Source organism: Myiozetetes cayanensis, unplaced genomic scaffold (assembly GCF_022539395.1).
Source record: "Myiozetetes cayanensis isolate MyiCay16 unplaced genomic scaffold, myiCay2020 scf21, whole genome shotgun sequence".
NCBI lineage: Eukaryota > Metazoa > Chordata > Aves > Passeriformes > Tyrannidae > Myiozetetes > Myiozetetes cayanensis.
This window is the reverse complement of record NW_026087423.1, coordinates 1-17,942: the sequence shown is the minus strand read 5'-3', so window position 1 is coordinate 17,942 and position 17,942 is coordinate 1. Positions and strand designations below refer to the sequence as shown.

At 59.2% G+C, this 17,942-nt stretch overlaps 2 protein-coding genes across 6 annotated transcripts; one reads left to right on the top strand and one right to left on the bottom strand.

Moving 5' to 3' along the window:
• The first annotated feature begins 1,298 nt into the window (after positions 1–1,298).
• INPP5J (inositol polyphosphate-5-phosphatase J) lies at positions 1,299–9,550 on the top strand. 3 transcript variants are annotated; one of them, XM_050318499.1, is made up of 12 exons: positions 1,299–2,037; positions 2,994–3,104; positions 4,546–4,654; positions 5,199–5,315; positions 5,387–5,562; positions 6,134–6,245; positions 6,622–6,731; positions 7,032–7,221; positions 7,453–7,590; positions 7,935–8,027; positions 8,236–8,340; positions 8,462–9,550. In XM_050318499.1, exons 1-12 carry the CDS (start codon positions 1,433–1,435, stop codon positions 9,080–9,082), a joined length of 2,487 nt encoding a protein of 828 aa, XP_050174456.1. In that variant the 5' UTR covers positions 1,299–1,432; the 3' UTR covers positions 9,083–9,550. The 3 variants fall into 3 exon arrangements, with proteins under 3 accessions (XP_050174456.1, XP_050174458.1, XP_050174457.1); XM_050318501.1 differs by having other exon boundaries at positions 1,325–2,037; positions 8,476–8,673; XM_050318500.1 differs by lacking the exon at positions 2,994–3,104 and having other exon boundaries at positions 1,336–2,037.
• A 96-nt stretch (positions 9,551–9,646) lies between these two features.
• PLA2G3 (phospholipase A2 group III) lies at positions 9,647–12,342 on the bottom strand. Of its 3 annotated transcripts, none has more exons than XM_050318502.1 (8): positions 11,910–12,342; positions 11,704–11,836; positions 11,495–11,629; positions 11,281–11,385; positions 10,912–11,150; positions 10,674–10,803; positions 10,440–10,574; positions 9,647–10,286 (listed from the first exon to the last, which is right to left on the bottom strand). In XM_050318502.1, the coding sequence occupies exons 1-8, from the start codon at positions 12,340–12,342 to the stop codon at positions 10,082–10,084; spliced, it is 1,515 nt and encodes a 504-aa protein (XP_050174459.1). In that variant the 3' UTR covers positions 9,647–10,081. The 3 variants fall into 3 exon arrangements, with proteins under 3 accessions (XP_050174459.1, XP_050174460.1, XP_050174461.1); XM_050318503.1 differs by having other exon boundaries at positions 9,647–10,283; XM_050318504.1 differs by having other exon boundaries at positions 10,125–10,300.
• Between the last annotated feature and the right edge of the window lie 5,600 nt (positions 12,343–17,942).

Here is a 17,942-nt window from a genome sequence, read left to right as displayed (position 1 = left end):
GACAAAAACAGAACGGTGTTTGTCAACCCCTGTGCTGAGCACCACGTGGCTCCCACTTGGTGCAAAGTAAAAGAAAACCTGCTTGTCCGGATGATGATTACAGTTCTGTCAGAGTTCTGGTCCTCCTCTGGATCCGATGAGTGGCACCAGAAGTCCCAAAACCCGAAGGTTATGTATGCTCAAGTTCAGGTGGGAATGCCCAGTACCTCCACCAGGGCAGGGAGTTTCACAATGGGTGATTTAACTCTGTGAGTCATGGGATGTTTTTGGAGTCTTTGATGGTCTGGGTGATGCAGCTGCCCATTATGCCAGCCCAAGGTTAGCAGAGATGACCCCTCAGGCTGAGGATAAAGGTATTAATGCTTTTCTGGAGGGGAGTTATCACAGCTGAGTCACTGAAGTGCAAATAGAAGAACACTCCAGCTGCATCCACACTGCTGCTTTGTTTAACACCCAGCTTGTAGCCTGAGGTGTCAGGTGTGCCCTGGGCACCTGCTGCAAACAATCCATTTATTACCAGTCCATCAGAAGGGTGTAGAATACACAGTTTTGGTTATATCCACATAGTGATAAACTAGTCCCAGCCTTTGTAACTAGGACAAGCACAGGGGCACTGCTGTGCACAGGCAAAGCAGCACCCCCACACAGACACACATAGATACAGCCAGACAGCTGCGCCCACAGCTTCACACACACAGCCGCACACACCACTGCATGTAGAGCTGCACACACACATAGCCACACAGAGCTGCACACACACAGAGCTACACACAGAGCTACAAACATAGCTTGCACACACAGCCACAAACAAGCAGCTGCACACACTCACAGCTGCCCAAGGGTGTACATGCACCCAGCGTCGCAAAAACTCCATAGCAAACCACAGGCACGCCTGGCATATACTGACACAACAGCCACCGTGGTGAGCACAGCTCCACACACAATAACGCACTAAGGCCAATAGGCAAGCAGGGGCAGACTTGCATAGGCAAGGGCAGGTGTGCAAGGACAGGTGTGCACTTGCAATGGCTGTTGTGCACGTGCAAAGGATGTGTGTACATGTGTACATGCAGGACTGCAGTACATGTGGAAGGCTAGTCATCCACGTGCAAAGACGATTGTGCACACACAAAGACAGGTGAGCAGGGACAGTTGTGCAGGTGTAAGGACAGGTGCGCAGATGTAAGGAGAGGTGAGTAGGGACAGGTGTGCAGACGTAAAGACAGGCTGGTGGGGGCAGAGGAAGGGGCGCGTCGCGGGCCAGCCCGTGCGGGGGCGGTGCGCCAGGTGCGCGGGGCGGGGCTGCCGCTGCGCCTTTAAAGTGCCGCGCAGGTGGCGGCTGTTGGCGTCATGGGGTGGTGACGTCACGTGGCGGGGCCGTAAGGTGCGCGGGGCCGGGCTGGGCCAGGGCTGCTCCGGTCTCCGCCCGCCGATGGAGCCGGCCCGGTGCGGCATCGCCGACCGGGGCTCAGCCACCGGCGCGGAGCCCTGGTCCGGCCTCCCGCGCGGCCCCGGGAGCGCGGCCCGGCCCCCGCCCGACGCCGGGGCTTCGGCGGCGCGTTTCTTCGGCAGCGGTGTCCCGGTCGCCCATAGGAGCTCCCGGCCAGATACCGCCTGCGACTCCTTCGGGCACGGCTGCCCGCGGCGCACCGGACCCGAAGAGCGCCCCCCGGGCCGGACCCCATCCGAGGGGCTCCCGCTCCCGGCCCTGCTGCCCCCCGCGCCGGGCGGCTCAGTGTCTCCGACAGCGGTCGTCTGGGCCGCCTTCCCCGCGCCGGAGCGGCGGGAGATGCTCCCCAAGGCGGAGTCCAGCGACCACATCGCGGCCTGGGCGGGCCCCGCCGTGCCCCGCACCCCCGCGCTGCCCAAGGCCGTGTCCAGCGAGTTCCTCGCCGGCGGGCGGGCGGGCTTGGCCCCCCGAGTGGAGCCGGGCGAGCTGCCCCTCCTCGGCCGGCCTCTCGGCCGCCCCGGCTCCGGCGATGCCTGCGATCGACTGCCGGACTGCTCGGAACGGGCCCCGGAGGACGGCGCGTTCCGGTGAGCGGGGCCGCGGGGGGATCGCGGGGACAGGGGACGCAGTGCCGAGGCCCCCCGCTGTGCGATGGAGCTGCACCTATCCTCCCCACTGTGGAGGATTCAGCTGGAGAATTTGGGGTGCGGTACTGCAGTCTCGCGCGGGGAGAATGCATGGTGCCGCTGTCCGTGGGGGATATCATTAACAGAGCCGCAGGCTACCTGCCCCCGCTGTCCCCGAGCGCTGGGGCTTGCCTGGGCACTGCCCTCCCTCCCTGTTGAAACATGTCCCTGTGACTGAGACGACTCCTGGCTACTTGTGAGTCAACCCCACAGGGACCCAGGGCCCTTGTCCCCTCCTACCAGGATCCTCCTCTTCCTCACTCCATACTTCACCAAGATTCCCCTCCTCCTCAAGCTCCAGCCTTCCCAAATGAGCCCTCCTCCTCAAGCTCCAGCCTTCCCAAATGAGCCCGCGGGCCCTTTGCTGGTGCCCGTTGCGCAATGGCGTTGATGTTTTGTGAGGGATGTGGCTTTGCGCTGCTGAAGGACACCAACTGCGGGGCTGCAGAACCGCTGTCAGATGTGCTGCCCTGGCCTTTAGGGCTGGTAGGGGCTGAGAACTGAGATACGGGTCTTTCTTGCTAGGAGCCTGAGCTCCTGCTGTGATTCCTGGGGAAGGGAGAGGAAGCAGTTTTCTTGAAGGCTGCCTGCTGTGCCAGCGTGCCTGTGACAGCTAATGGTGATGAAAATGAGGGCTCTTTGTGCTGGTTTTTAGAATTATCAGGTGCAAGTCCTGGGGGAATTTAGAAGGAAGGACCTGTCTCCCTCAAACGGGAGTTAAGGTGTATGTGCCCTGATTAAGCTTCAGCTACTTCCGTTGCCAGCAAAAAGCTTCCTCGGTGGAGCTGGGGGCTGAACAGAGGACAGGAACCCCGCTGAGCCCCAGTATTAGCCTGTTCTTTCTTTGTCCTCCCAAGCATCACAGTGGTCACCTGGAATGTGGGCACAGCCATGCCCCCAAATGATGTGACATCCCTGCTGCACCTCAACACGGGCGAGACAAACGATGTGGACATGATCGCCATTGGGTAAGAGAGTGAGGTGCAGGGCTCCCTCCTCTGCCCTGCCATATCCCTTTTCAGGGGATCCCCACACCCCTGGTGCATGAGGAATGGGAGAGCTGCAGACTCAGCCTCCCGTGTCCCAGGAAGCAGGGAGGTGTGTGCATCACAAGTGCTAATATATCAGAAAAGGTGGTGGAAAATCAGCTCCTGGTAGAATGTGAGTGCTGAGAGGAACAAAACTCTTGAGTACTGATTAGACTTGAATCCTCAATGAGCCTGAGGCTGGCTGTGCCAGGCCAAGTGAGCCATGGCAGTCCTTGGGTCAGATCTGTCAAGGCATTTAACTCACCTGCCCTGAGTCCTCTGGGAGTGTTTTCCTCCTCTCTGCTTTTGTGCATGGTATACAGGCCTCAAGGGCATAGATCTGCTGTTCTCCCACAGCTGGATTGGCTCCATGCCCCTGGTACATGGAGCTGCTGGCAAGGCAGTGCCACAGTGCTGTGGTGAGATGAGCTTGCCATCATCTGAGCACAGACTGGTCCCTTGAGGTCTGTGGTAGTGTGTGGATTCCTGCGAAGGCCAGGGCTGTGCTGTCTTTGCACAGGGAGCAGGAAGAAGTAGCTTCTGCCTGCAGGTGTGATATGGGAGAGCTGGATCTGCCTCCAGGAGGCTCCCAGGGACTGCTCTGGAGCTCCTAGCCTTGGTGGAAGGCTGAGGCTGCCAGAGCTACAACACTGTGTTGGATCTAATCTCCTGGTCCCCTTGGCCTTGCGGACCAGCGGGATGGGATTGTGTGGCCTGTGGAGATGGACCTGAGCTGGGTGGGGGGTGCAGCTGACAGCATGGGATGTGCTGGGACCATGTTAGGTCCAGGGTAGGATATCCTGCAGTCCTCACCTCCTGGCATCTCTGGCTGTTTCCTTCCTCTGACCTGTGTCTTTGTGCACCAAGCACCTGATATTTTTGGGCAAGACACTTCTTGATTCTGCTGTTCTCTGTGGACATTATTCCTTCTTTTCATTAATTGCTGAGCTGGGAGGAGCACTACTAACTTTCTGGTTGCTGCTGCTCCGAGCTGTGTGGCTCGAATGCATCTGGACACCCTGCACTGGTGAGACTTGACTTCTTTGTAAAGACTGATTTAGCTGAAAGGCCCTGTAAGCCCCTCTTGCACCTTGAGATGGGCTGCCCAGCTCTGTGCAGCTGAACTGCTTCTGCTTTAGAAAGGGCCAAGGCCTCCTGGGTTCAGGGCCACTTGTGCCTCCTGCCAGCATGTGATCCAGCATCGCTGGAGCAAGGACGTGGCTGGTTTGTGCTCTAAACCCAGAGTCTTCCCTTGAACTGCCCTTCCCACCCTGTACTGCTCCCCAGTACTGTGCTTTGGCAACTCTCCCAAGGAGTTATCACTACCTGGGACACAGACACTTTCCTGGTGTGGCTGAGGGACCTATCCTCTTCCTCCCAGGCTGCAGGAGGTGAACTCCAAGATAAACAAGCGCCTGAAGGATGCCCTCTTCACAGATCAGTGGAGCGAGCTCTTCATGGATGTGCTGAGTCCCTTCCATTTCATTCTGGTAAGGAGTCCTGAAGGAGCTGGAAGCTGGTGTTCCCTCTGCTCACCAGGCAGGTGTGCCACAGGGAAGGAAGAGTTGGACTGCAGGGCGGAGGGAGTTGCGGTGGGAGAGCTGGCTGGAGAGACAGCCTGTAGCCTCCAAACAGTGTGTGGGGGCCAGTGCTGCTGTCTGGCTTGTGCCACCCTGCTCCTTTTCCTGTGCTTATGATTCCCTGCTGGTGCTTTGGGGCCACTTCTTATTGCCCACTGCATCGAAGCAGGGTGTGGAGGTCAATGTGGGAACTGGTCTGTGCTGCTGACAGCAGCTTGTGGGCCTGGAGGCAGGTTTGGCTCCTGGAGGCACTCGCCCCAGAGCATCTGTAAGCCTAGCATCTCTGAGGCTCAGGCTTGGCTGTCAGTGTTCAGGAGGGTGCGTACAGATCTCTGAACTGAACATGCTATTAGTCATCTGCAGGATGGGGGGGGGCACGCGAAGGATGGAAGTGCTGGCTCATGGCTCCTACGGGCTCTCTACCATCCTGCTCCAGCCCCTGTTCCCATTCCAGGTCAGCACAGTGCGGATGCAAGGTGTGATCCTACTGGTGTTTGCCAAGTACTACCACCTGCCCTTCCTGCAGGACATCCAGACAGATTGCACCAGGACAGGGCTAGGGGGCTACTGGGTGAGTGTGGCCCTGGGGGAAGGTGGCAAGGGGCTGGCTTCCCAAGGAGTCATGGGATCCTCTCGGTGCAGGGCAACAAGGGTGGGGTGAGTGTTCGTCTCTCCATCTTCGGCCACATGGTCTGCTTCCTGAACTGCCACCTGCCAGCACACCTGGAGAAGGCGGAGCAGCGCAAGGAGGACTTTGCCACCATACTGCACATGCAGCAGTTTGAGGGGCGTGTGGCCAATGGCATCCTGGACCATGAGTGCGTACCCTGCGACTTTGCTCCCCAGTCTGGGCTCTAGTGTCAGCCCCAGTCCTTGACCTGCCCTCCGTATAGGGTCTGACCTCTGCATCACAGCACAGCTTGGAGGTCAGGTCTTGCCTGCAGAACTGCAGAATTTTCCCATGGCCTAGTGGGAACTCAGCATGCTGGGATAGGTGTTTAGAGGGGTCTTTGGTCTCCCGTAAGGCACATTCAGGCCTGGTGCAGCTCCTGTGGTACTAGCCCAGTTGCGGTTTGGGACTGGTGAGTTGGAGGGCCCAGCTCTGCACAGCCTTTGTGGTCTGACTCTGGTGGGTGCCTCACTGTGGAAATTTCCACCCTTGGTTTCAGCTCAGGGCAGTCTGTCTGGCTTGGTTAATGGTGCCTAGTCCCACCTTGCAGAATCCTGGCAGTTGGCCAGGCTGCTGGCTCAGTGCTGACCTGTGCCAGTGTTCCCAAGAGCACCTGTGCTGTGAGCTGAGGCTGCACGCAGGCTGGGGACATTTTTTCCTCTGCTGTCCCCAGCTCCAATAGCCTCAGCCCTTTCAGCCTGTTGTCCTCCCTCCCACAGCCTGGTGTTCTGGTTTGGGGACCTCAATTTCCGCATCGAGAGCCTGGACATCTGCTTTGTGAAGTATGCCATCGACAGCAACGTTCTGAGCCAGCTCTGGGAGAAGGACCAGGTGAGGGATGGGCATGTTCCAGATTCCACTGGGCCCTGAGCAGTGGTTGACTCTCCCCAAAACTGCCTGTGCAGCTGTGGGACAGGACATGTTCCCTTGGAGCCCATAGGGTATGAGGAGCTCTGGCTCTCTTGTCTCTGTGGGGAAGGGGCAGCAGAGTCCCTGGTCAGACTGAGCTGGGCACATGCTTCCCTTATCAGTGTGAGGAAGACCCAAGGCCCTGGGTCTACAAACTGGCTGCTGCAATAGAGGGACAAACCCTGAGAGTTGTGGGAGCTGGCAGGAATGGGGCAGGGATGTGATTGTGTGTGAGAGCAGAGAAATCTTGGTCTGGCTGTGGGGGCTAGTGTGCTTCTTTACCTCCTCTTCCCCACAGTTGAACATTGCCAAAAGCACCTGGCCTGTTCTCAGAGGGTTTCAGGAGGGACCCCTGAACTTCCCACCCACCTTTAAGTTTGATGTTGGCACCAACAAGTACGACAGCAGGTAGGAGAGCAGAGCTGGGCCTGAGCTGGGGGAGAGGGATGGAGGAGCAGTGAGGCTCAGGACCAGAGCGGATGCTTGTGCGGATGGGTGGGGGGAGCAGTCATGCTGAGGCAGGCATGGGCTGGACTGGGACATGACTGCAGTGCTGGTGCCAGTGCATCTCACCCTGCAGCCACATCGAGCTGAGTGGTGAGATGAGCTGCACCCCCTGCCCACACATGCTGTAGTGCCAGGGGGAGGCAGTTTGGGTCAGAGCCCAGTGCCCCTGCCAGGCAAGAGATGCCCCTCTGTGCCCTGTAGTGCCAAGAAGCGAAAACCTGCCTGGACCGACCGCATCTTGTGGAAGATTAAATCTCCCAGCACAGGGCTGGGGGCAGGCAAGCGCCGGCCCAGCCAGGGCGTGCTGTCGGTGAGCCAGCTCTGCTACTGCAGCCACATGGAGTACACTGTCAGCGACCACAAGCCAGTAGCTGCCATCTTTGCTGTGCAGGTGAGCACTGTCCAGGGCTGCTGGGAACGCAGGCAGGATCTGCAGGGGTGGGATGCCCAGCTTGTGTGTGGGAGATGTACTTTACTTCTGTTTGGCAAACTTGGCTGCCTTGCCCCTGGCTGGGGACTGCTGTGGGTGTATGCACAGGAGCCCAGACCCAGAGAGGTGCCACTGGGCAACAGGGGCAGCTCTTTGCCATGCCCTTGCTTACTGTGTACCTGTCTCTGACAGTTTGCTTCCAAGGTGGACAAGCCCCCGGTTGAGATTTATGTGGCTGACGAGTGGAGCAGGCCTGAGCAAGCAGTTGTCAGGTACAAGATGGCTGTTGGCTTCCACCGGAGCTCCTGGGACTGGATAGGACTCTACCGGGTAGGGGCTTGGGGGCTGCTGGGGCTGGAGGGAGTGGGGAGCACTGCACAGCACTGCGAGGGTCCCTTCTGAGCTACCCCCCAACAACGAGCATGGGTGCATGGTGTGGAGCTGTGCTCTCCCTTCCCCTGGCAGCATGATGTGGCCCTGCTTCAGGAGGCTCAAGTCCAGCAGTTCCCTCTTACTCCCTGTTCTGCAGGCCCCACAGGGCCCTGGTACACCCGGGGGGTGCGAGGCAGCTCTGGGTCTTGCTGTGTAAGCAGAGAGTGAAGGCCAGGCATGGATGATGGTGCCAAGTGGGGCTGATGTTCCCCCACTCACTTATGTTCTCCTATATAACACAGGTAGGCTTCCGGCACCCTAAAGACTATGTGTCTTACGTCTGGGCCAGGAGCGATGATGGGGAGCGCTGCCTGGAGAAGCAGCTCTGTGCACAGGTGAGCTGGGGCCAGCCCTGCTGGCACGTCTGCCTCACTGTGGGGGAACAATGGCCTCTTTGTGCCCCTGGATGGGGGTGGAGAGCACCTTATTGCTTTGTACTCAGCCTCAGGCAGCAAAGATTTGTGTTTTTGTCTGGGGCTGGAGGTGGGAAGGGGCACCCCCCGTGCCCAGCCCTAGTGTCCACCAGGTGTCTCTGGGCTGCAGGTGATGTTCTCTGAGGAAGCGCTGCCCAAGGGGAACGGAGAGTACATCCTTGGATACTACAGCAACACTTCCAGCAGCATTGCTGGTGTGACTGAGCCCTTCCAGGTGAGCACAGCTAAGAGATGCAGGTGAGGGGGTGGGGGTTCCTGGCCGGGGGAGGCCAGCTGCTGTGATATCCCACAGCCCCCCGTGAGGGTCAGCCAGCAGTGCTGATGCAGGGGTGCAGATCTCCCTCCCCAGGTCAGAGGAGGGCAGCAGCCCCACGGACAGCTCAGGCAGCAGCTCAGAAGAGGATGACAGTACACTTGTCCTGTTGGCCCCCAAATCCCGTAGCCCCAGCCCGAGCAAGATGAAACGTCACCGGAGCCGAAGCCCCAGCCTGGCCAAATTCCAGGGCCTCATCCTGCGGCCATCAAGCCGGGACAGGGGAACGAGCCGCAGCCCCTCTCCCCAGAGCCGCCATGGCCTCCCCAGGGATATCCCCACCATTCATGTACCCCACGAGGAGCTGGGATGCTGTGCAGCCAAAGGCAAGGAGCTGAGGAAGGCAGCTGACAGCCTGGAGGGCAGCTCTTTCTACCAGACTGTACAGGAGCAGGGTCATCCACAGAGTGTCTCCACTGACAGCCCGCTGGCCAGGGCTGACCCCCGGAACCTGGGCCTGCTGCCTGCACTCCGCCTGGAGATGATTGACAAGGCCATGGGCTGGCAGCGAGAGAATGTGGATCAGGGCTATTATCCCTGCCGGAGGATGAGCCCCACCAGCCCCCCAGGCTGTGGCACCTCCCCAAAAGAGGGCTGCAGCCCCCAGGAACTGGACAGCCATAGCTGTGCCATGGGCCGCTGATGCAGTGGTCTCTTCCCTCCTCCCCATAGCGCGCTCGCTGTGTGCTTTCCTCTGCCCCTTTCCTGCTAAGACAACTCCTCCTTATTTATTGTAGTGACTCCTCACCCCTGTTGTGTGCCTGGCAGGAGGGGTATTTCCCTCTGCTCCCCTCAGCCCAAGCTGCTCCCCAGGGCAGGGCTGGGAGATGACCCAGGGGGAGAGTGGGGACAGCTGGTCTAGTGCAGTTTGGGAAGACCCTTCATGAACTTCCAAGCGCAGGATTCCTCAGTCTCATGACAGGAGTGCTGGCCTTGCACCCAACGTGGCAGGGGAGGCCAAGGCAGGGCTCTGGCAAGAATGGTGATGGGCACAGAGTGAGGACCGTCCCATGGTAAACCAGAGATCAAAGCTTGCTCCTTCCCTGCTCTACCATTGTGCCTCAGCCTGGACATAGTGCAAGCAACAAAATAAAAGATCCTGCCCACCCCAGCTGCACTGTGGTCACTGCCAGAGGGCAGGATCAGCCCTGGGGAGGGGGAGGCTGCAGCATGAACAGGGAGTAGAAGGTTCAGCCCTGGCACCATATACCATACTCTGACCATTCTTTATTTATCTTCTGCTGCATGCAGGGACTGACCCCAGCCCTCCTACTGTGCCTGGGCAAGGGGGTTAGGATCACACCTCACTGCTCAGGCTCCCCAGTTGAAGAGTCACAATTATAGGGGTGGGGGGCCCCGCCATCCCCCTGGCCCCAGAGTGCAACAGGGAAGAGGATGGGTTTCCCCTTTCCTGAGCCCTCCTATTTCCTGCCCCTTGCTTTGATGCTGGTGGATGGCAGCCACAGCTCCTTGAGTCTTCTCAGTCCCTCTGCCTGCTCTGGCTGTGGTCCCCAGCTCCATGCAGTCATGCTCAGTGCTATCCTTTGTCTCAAGGACCAGAAACCAAGCAGCTCCAGCCTGTAGCTACTGCACAGCACATCTTCCTCCCCTTCCTTCCCAAGGCAGCACTGCTCAGGCATCATCAGGGCACTGTGTGGGGCTGAGCACCTGGCATGTGCATCATGGCCAGGTACTGGCACTGCTCACAGAGGGTGCCTCCCCGGGCCTGTGTCTTCCAGTCTGGATGCTTGGTCTTGGAGCTCACATGAGGAGGGTCCCAATGCCTCAGGGTCTTTTTGAGCCGCTTTGCAGGTAAAAGCGCAGCCCTGGTCACTGTGGTACAGCTGCTGGAGAAGGAAAGCTGGGCATGTCAGTGTAACCCTGCAGCACTGACAGCCACTACCTGCCCTTGCAGCCTGCTCATGGCATGGCACAGCAGGGGCCAGTACTTACACTTAATGCCCCACTCAGGCCACAGCCCCTTGATTCTCTGCACTTACCTGTCCTGTGCCCCCCTGCCTGGGCTGCAGGCAGCAAGCTGCTCCAGAACAAAGCATTCTGTGGCGATGTAGTTAGCCAGGACAGCTACCTCCATGTCACTGCAGTTCCTCATCCTGCGCAGGCACTGCGCCAGCCTGCAGGCACAGGAGGGCCATGGTTAGCAGGGGCTGGCCAAGGCAGACATCCCACCTCCTCTGTCTGCACCCAGTGCCCTTTTCCTCCTGGACACACACCTGCGGGTGCAGTTGCAGTGGAGGAGTGTCTGGCTGTTCACGTTGTGCAGCTGGTACCTCACCTCGTGGGGTGCGATCTGGTGCTCACACTTACCTAGGTGCTTGTAGCACCTGCACACCCTGCCTGGGCCTGAGGACAGTGGGGAGGTGAAGGGCACCCCCAGCACATGACCCCACTAGGCTGAGGCCTTGAGACACCCCAGCTGTGGTGCATGCTCTGCCCATGGCACCAGCTCACCCTGCTGCCCACGCTCCTCCACAGCAGGCACTGGGGTGGGCCCACTCCATGCTGTGGTTGGGCTGGGTCTCTCGCTGCCATCCCAAGGGCGGGCTGAGCCCCCAGCTCCTTGCTCTGCTCCTCCCAGTGTGCTCCTTGCTCCAGCTGGATCCTGTCCCAACGTGATCAGTGCTGTTGGGGGGCCCGGCTTCAGCCCTTGTTGCGCAGCTTGGTGCCTGGCTGCGGGCTCAGCCTTGTCCCTGGCCAATGCAAGGATATGTGGACCCTGCTGGGCTGTCTCAGGTTTCCGTGCCTGGCGGCGCCCCAGCTTTAGCCCCAGTTCCTGTCGGAGCCGCTTGCGCCCTGCTCTAAAGGAATTCCTTCCCTTACCCGGGGGCCGTGCAGCAGAGCTGTCTCTCCTCTGCGGGCAGGATGGGGTGGTACTGACTCTGCTGCAGCATCCTGGCCAGGGGCACTACACCATAACGCTCACACCTGGGGACACCACATGCTGTGACGCCCTGCACACCAGCCCAGCCAAGCCATGCCCGGTGGGGCAGCCGGGCAGGGTGCACTGAGAGTGGGGCCACCCCCAGGCACTCACCCGCCCCACCAGTGCCACTGGACGCACTCCCTGCTTTCTTCTAGCACGAAGCACGGCACCTCTAGCAGGTTGAAGAAGGTGACGCCGATGATGTTGGAGACGGTGTCGTTGACGGCGAGCAGGCACTGCCGGAACCTGCAGGCAGGGACCGGTGAGCAGGGCTGTTTTCCCCAGCCCTCCCGGTGCACCTCCCCTGGCCCTGGGCGCACCTGGCGTCGCAGTCGCAGTGAGACACGGTGTGAAGGCGGTAGTTGCGGATGCCGTAGTTGAACTGCAGCGCCGTGATCTGCGCCCAGCACTGGTCGTGCTCCCGGCAGCACTGATCGGGGCCGCGGAACAGCCCTGAGGAGGCGCCGGTGAGCGCGGCCCGGCGGAGGCAGCCCGGGCGCCCGCGCCGCCCCCCGCCGCCCCGTACCCAGCTCGCTCCAGTTCCCTGCCGAGTCCCCGGCGCCGCACCACAACGTGCCTGGCAGCGTCCAGCCTCGGCGGTGGCGTTGGCGTTGGTCTCCCACCTTTACGGGGTCGGTGCAGGCGGCGCGGCGCCGCCACAGAGCGGAAAGGGCCCGGCGCAGCGCGGCCCCGGGCGCGGCGGGCGGACGGCGCGCGCAAGAGGCGCGGAAGGCGCGGGTGAGGCGCGGGTCGCGGCGGGCCCAGCAGGCGCGGAGGCGGCCGGGGGCGGCCCAGGCGCTCTCGACCAGCGCGGGCCCGGGCCCGGTGCCGGTGCCCAGGAACGCCACGTAGCGCGCGCCGCCCGCACCCGCCGCCTCCCGCGCGCACACGGCCCCGCTGGGCCAGGCGTGCGCACATGCGCACAGCGCGGCACAAACCGCAGCCACGCGCGACCACATCTCGCGCGCCCCCCCCGGCCTGCGCCCCGCTTTAACCCCTCGCGCGGGGCGGGCACGGCGCTGATTGGCCCGCGCCGAGTAGGCCCCGCCCCACCCCGGGAAAGGCGGTGGGAGCGGCCGCGCCGCCACCTGCGGATCGCGGGTGCCGCTCTGACGCCGGGCACCCCTCATCACCGGCACCCCTCGACCCCGGGCACCCCTCATCGCAGGCACCCCCTATCGCAGGCACCCCCCATCGCAGGCACCCCCCATCGCAGGCACCCCCCATCGCAGGCAGCCCCGACGGCGGGCAGATCCCCCCCCCAGTCGCGGGCGCACTCCCATCGCGGCTACCACCCCCATCTAGGGAACTCTCCTGTCCCGTTGGCCCCCATCCCACGCAGCTCCTGCTACAGGCACCCCCACCCCATGCGCACTCTCCTTGGCACCCATACATGTGTCCTCACTTGCGTGACTGGACACAGGTGTGTGTGCACACGTGTACACGTGCACATTGTGTGCGTGCCTGTGCACTGTGCGTGCCCAGTCGCATGCACCCACGTGGGCTGTAAGCATGCCCCTACCCATGGGAGCTGATGCAGTCAAGACACAGACCACTGTCCTGCCCGGCTCCTGTGGAAGGTGCCCATGGCCCAAGACTGCTCTGAGGCTTGAGGATGGAGCCTCCACAGCTTCCCTGGGCACCCCCTGCTACTGCCTGACCTTCACAACACGAAGTTGTTTTCTGATGTTCAAAGGAACGTCCCATGTCCTAGTTTGTGCTCATTGCACTTTATCCCCGCACTGGGCACCACTGGGAAGAGATGAATTGTGGTCTATTTGCACCCTGCCTGCCTGTGTGTTAACAGGATTCCCTAAACTTCTTCTGCTCCAGACTTAGTAGCCACAGGACAGGTGTTCCAGTTCTTCCACCATGGCTGGACTCACCCCAGCATATCTGTGCCTTGTCTGCGTGATCCCAGCTGGAACAGCACAGCCTCCTGCTGGTGCTCACTGCCTGGCTCTGCCTAGTGCAACTGGGGCTGCTGCCATGAGGACACATCCCTGGCTCCTGCTCAGCTGGTGCCCAGCAGGATCCCAAGGTCCATCCCTGCAGAACTGCTTTCCAACTGCTGGCCCAACCTATGCTGTACAATATGCACCTGGGAACTGGGATCTCTCTCCCCTGGAAATACCGCAGGAGGGTAGCTGGGGTGTGGGACAGATCTCAGCATGGCCAGTGGGTCTGGAAACCCCCATCCCACTGCATCACTGCTGTATCCCAGAGGGATGCCAGCCCTGCTCTGGAGAATTGGCCCACTGGAGTCCAGCTGCACCTCTCTCTGCCAAAAGGGAACTGAGAAGGGGCTGGAAAGAAAATGACAAAAGGAAGGATGGAAGGATGGAAGCAAACAAGGAAGGACCACCATGATTCCACTGGTATGGCTCTTCCTTCCAGGGGCAGCCTGGGGTCATGTCCATGTCCAGGCTGATGCTCTGCACTTCTGGGGTTCTCCAGGCCAGGGGGTCGGGAGGGGCAGTTTGTGGAGCCTCCTAAGCCCTAACCCAGGGACACCAGGAGCTGATGGATAGGGCTCAGCAATGGAGGCTTATCTCACCTTATCAGGATTTCCCTGACAGCATGCACTGCAGAGGGCAGAGTCCACCCTGTGGTAGTGATAGGGTTACCCTGTGCCACCCATGATGTTGCTCCAGGTGTCTCAAAGGTCTCCCATGTCCCGTGGAAGGATGTTTCCACCTCAGGGGCTTTTTTCACTAAGCTGGATGAGAGCTAGCAGGATGGGGGCTGGCATGCCAGCACTTGGGAAGGGCTCTGCTCAGGAGTACCCCAGCCCCAAGAGGACCATCTTTCCACCAGCCCACGGGGATCTACATTGAGATGCAGATCTACCACAGGGATTTGCCACACTGTACTGTGCTCCTGTCCTGTCCCCTGCACCTCTAGTGGTTCTAGGGGTTCCCTGTGTGTGAGTTGGGCCCCCTCATCTCCAGCACCCCTGAGACTGCCCCATGCCTGGGTTGTATTCACAACTCCATGGGACCCCATGGGGAGGGCTCTATGGGGCAGCACGGTGCAGCCTTGGCTGCTAAATGTGTGAGTGTGTCAGGGACTCAGGACCCAGTTTGGGTTTGTCTGGAAGATAACAGGGGATAAGCAGGGATCCCTGGTGCTCTGACCTTCACTGCCCAGGCAACCAGTGGGGAACAGGGCTGGCTTCCTGCCACAGAACTCCCCACTATGTAACCATGAGGCTACTGCCCTGCTGCTTGCTGCTGGTGTGAGGCTGGTGGCCTAGACGGACACCTGGGGCATGGGTCTCAGCCCTGGGCTACCCACCCCATTGGGCAGCACTACCAGCCCTGCACCCAACTACACTGACAGGGCTCAAGGCTGCAGACAAGGCCAGCATGGGACTGAGCTGCCAAGGGCTCAGGGCACTGCTGAGCCTGCAGCATGGGAGCAGTGAGCTCTGACAGAGATGCCCACAACCACAGTCTGTGTGGCAAGGGTGGCCAGCAGATCCCAGGCTGGGTCAGCAGGAGTGCAGGAATGGGCTGATGAAGCAATTCTTCCCCCCAGTTCTCTGCATACCATGTTCCATTTGGGGCTCCCCAGAACAAGAAAGATTCCATACTGGAGTGAGGCCAGTGGAGGCTGCTGAGCTGGTCAGGACTTGAACTGACTTTGGCTGAATTAGAGGAGAAGTGGGACTTCATCTGCCCTGAACTCTGATTCATGGCAGGGCTTGTTCCTTCTCCTTTTGCACCCCTTAGACCAGCACGGGCACCAGGGTGATGCCTCACATGGGGACATCCTGCAGGCAGGGGCTGGATGTCCAGACTGTGTGAGTGGCTGCCAGACCTAGGGCCTCATCCATGTCTCAGTGCTGACACACCCTTTGCTGTCTGCGTGTCCAGCCTTGCCCTTTGCCCCAGTCAGCTGGCAGTGCTGGCTCCCCACTGTGTGTGTACTGTGCATGGTCTGCTGGCCACATCCTGCTTATGTCCCCATGCAGAGCCCCACATGTCCCCAACCAGGTCTGGCATGTAAACAGCAGTGGCTCAAGGACAACCATGGGACACTGTCCTTCATGTGGGGCTTGCAGGATGGTATTACATAAGGAATTGCTGCAGCACTGGATAAAAACCTCTCTGCTTTTCACTGCTCTAAGCTGGAACTTACAGCTTTGTGGAAGGAAAGAGGAACATGTGTCCATCCTGAGCAGTAGGGCATCCAGGGCATCCACAGCTCTGGACATAGAAGGAAGAGCAGGGAAAAAACTTCATGTGAAGGAATATCTTGAGAAGGTTGGAAGCCAAAATAAGAGTTGGAATGAGCAAAGGGATGGTGCAGGTATTTCACACCTGAGCTGAGGTTCAAGCAGCTTGCAGACCCAGGGGAGACCTCTGAGGACTCCTGTGCACTCTGCCATGCATCCATAAGTCCCTCCATGGGACTTATGTCCCTACTGGACATGACAGGTTGGCAGTTCCCAAGCTGGCAGCCAAAACATCCTCCACCTGGGTGCCCCCTTGTCCTTCACCTGTCTCTGCCTAGGAGAGCCTGGGTCCACAGGACCAAGGTTCCCCAACTGGTTCCCCTCCTTTGGGCACCAAGCCCCTGTACCAGGGCTGCTCTGTCACACTTGTGTGGGCACCCTCAGCACACAAAAGCCAGAGGTGTCTCAGCCTGCTGCATCAGGCTGCTCAGGCTTTCCATCAGCTGGTGCACTGGGATGTGGTAGGAGTCAGGCTATTTTGCTGCTTTCGTGGCATCTCTCTGCTCCCTGGCTACCCCATGGGATCAGAGGCCAGAGCAGTGAGCTCAGCTTACCCATGGTCTGCAGGCCTGGCTCTAGGGGAGAGCACTGTTTCAGGCTGGGGTGTCACTAGTGCCCATGGGTTCTCAGTCCACCCTGGGCAAGGACAGCTCATGTGTCTGGCCCCAAGCCCTGAGGAGGCTGTGCTGGGATCACCATGTACCATAAGCCTAGAGTCCCTTAAGGAAAGGACCATCCCCCTAGGATATATTGTCTAATACAGGCTTATGGGTGAAGGGCCTAAAGAGGCAGAATTTTCTTCTTCTCAGTGCAGCAGCAGAGCTGGCTCTATCATCTATTTTCAGTGCAAGTTTGGGCTGCAGAGGTGATGGGGATGATCAGGCTCTGTGGACATCTATGTGTCCTGCAGTTCACAGGAGGTGTCTCCTGCCCTGGGTTCTCAGCTAGGGCTGCAGCCTCCTCAAGGCCTTTTCCAGGGTCAAAGAGCACCCTGAAGGCCCTGGGCAACTGGGTCTGGGTGACCCTGCCTGAACCAGGGAGTAGATGACCTCCACCCTCAGCAAGGTGGTGTGCCAGGGTTCTGGAGCGGTTTCCAGCAAAAAATAACCATCCTTGCCTATAGGAAAATAGAGAAAGCCCCAAGACAGCAAGAAACTGAAGACGAAAACCACCCCAAAACCACCTCAAGAGGTTTCTAGTAAGAGGTCAGATACTGATGGTAGGGGAAAATTCTGACCATTTTCTGTTTTCCCTTAGCCTCTAGGCAATTCTCTGCACCACTGTGAACTTGTGAGCACCTGGTTTTACTGCCTCGGTGAACACCTCCCTTTAAATTATGGGAACTACCCAGGGGAAACAGCTCTGCAAGGAGGAGTGGTTACCTAACTGGTATGTATTGCTGCACTCCAGATGAAGGTCAGGCAAGTCATGAATCAGCAGAAACTGGGTTAACCACAAGCAGAAGGAGCAGAAGCAGCTCAGAGCAGGGACCCACTTGCCAGAGTGTGTGGGGGCATGGCAGGATCTGTGGGCTGGCACACTGGGAAGATGAAAGGTCACGGGGTTGAGGCATTTCTGGAAAGCACAGTCTCCTTTTTTTCAGTGTTCAAGGAAAACTGTGGGCTGGTACTTTCATCTCTTTGGAAATGGGATGAAGGGACCAAAGCATCTTGACAAGAGAAAAAATTCTTGCATGCTTCAGGCTTGCCTCCTGTTGTGTATGATGGATGTGACTGAGCTCTGCCTATGGCAACTGCTGGGAAAGTTTAGGTGCCCACAGTGGGAGTGTGTGTGGTACTCGATGAATCATCTACTGCAGAGTTGGGAAACAAGACATAGCACGTGTGTATGTGTTACTCCCAGCTGGCACACAGCATCCATGCCACATCCACATCTTCGCCACACAAAGCAAAAGGATACAAGTGCAGGACAAGGTTAAAAACTTGAGGATTCCTCCTTGAACCCACACATCTCCTGATAATGCCAGTTTCACTGCTTCTGGTAAAGGAAGTAGCCAATATCAGATGGCCTTGGAGCCCAGGCAATTTCTTCTTCCCACTGGAGCGGAGTCTCATGCAACCAGACTGTGGACTGCTCCTGCCTCAGTCTGATGAAATGGCTCCAGCAGCTCCCATTTGTAGGTCCAGTTTAGAGACAAGGCAGATATACACAGACACACAGTTCCAGCTATTTCTACAGAGGGCAGTCCTCAGGAACAGCCACACCACAGAGCCTCTACAGATGTTGGCCAGCAGCAGGATGAGGCCAGCTGTGCCTAAGGCTGTTAGCAGTGCCTGTCAGCGGTGACAGAGCAGCAAT

Coding starts and splice junctions, on each gene's coding strand:
- INPP5J (XM_050318499.1), top strand. CDS start 1,433: ATGGAGCCGGCCCGGTGCGGCATCGCCGACCGGGGCTCAGCCACCGGC. Junction 5,316..5,386: donor CAGGGCTAGGGGGCTACTGG/GTGAGTGTGGCC, acceptor CTCTCGGTGCAG/GGCAACAAGGGTGGGGTGAG. Junction 8,028..8,235: donor AGAAGCAGCTCTGTGCACAG/GTGAGCTGGGGC, acceptor TCTGGGCTGCAG/GTGATGTTCTCTGAGGAAGC.
- PLA2G3 (XM_050318502.1), bottom strand. CDS start 12,342: ATGTGGTCGCGCGTGGCTGCGGTTTGTGCCGCGCTGTGCGCATGTGCG. Junction 11,837..11,909: donor AGGGAACTGGAGCGAGCTGG/GTACGGGGCGGC, acceptor GCGCCTCCTCAG/GGCTGTTCCGCGGCCCCGAT. Junction 11,630..11,703: donor CACTGCGACTGCGACGCCAG/GTGCGCCCAGGG, acceptor CCCTGCCTGCAG/GTTCCGGCAGTGCCTGCTCG.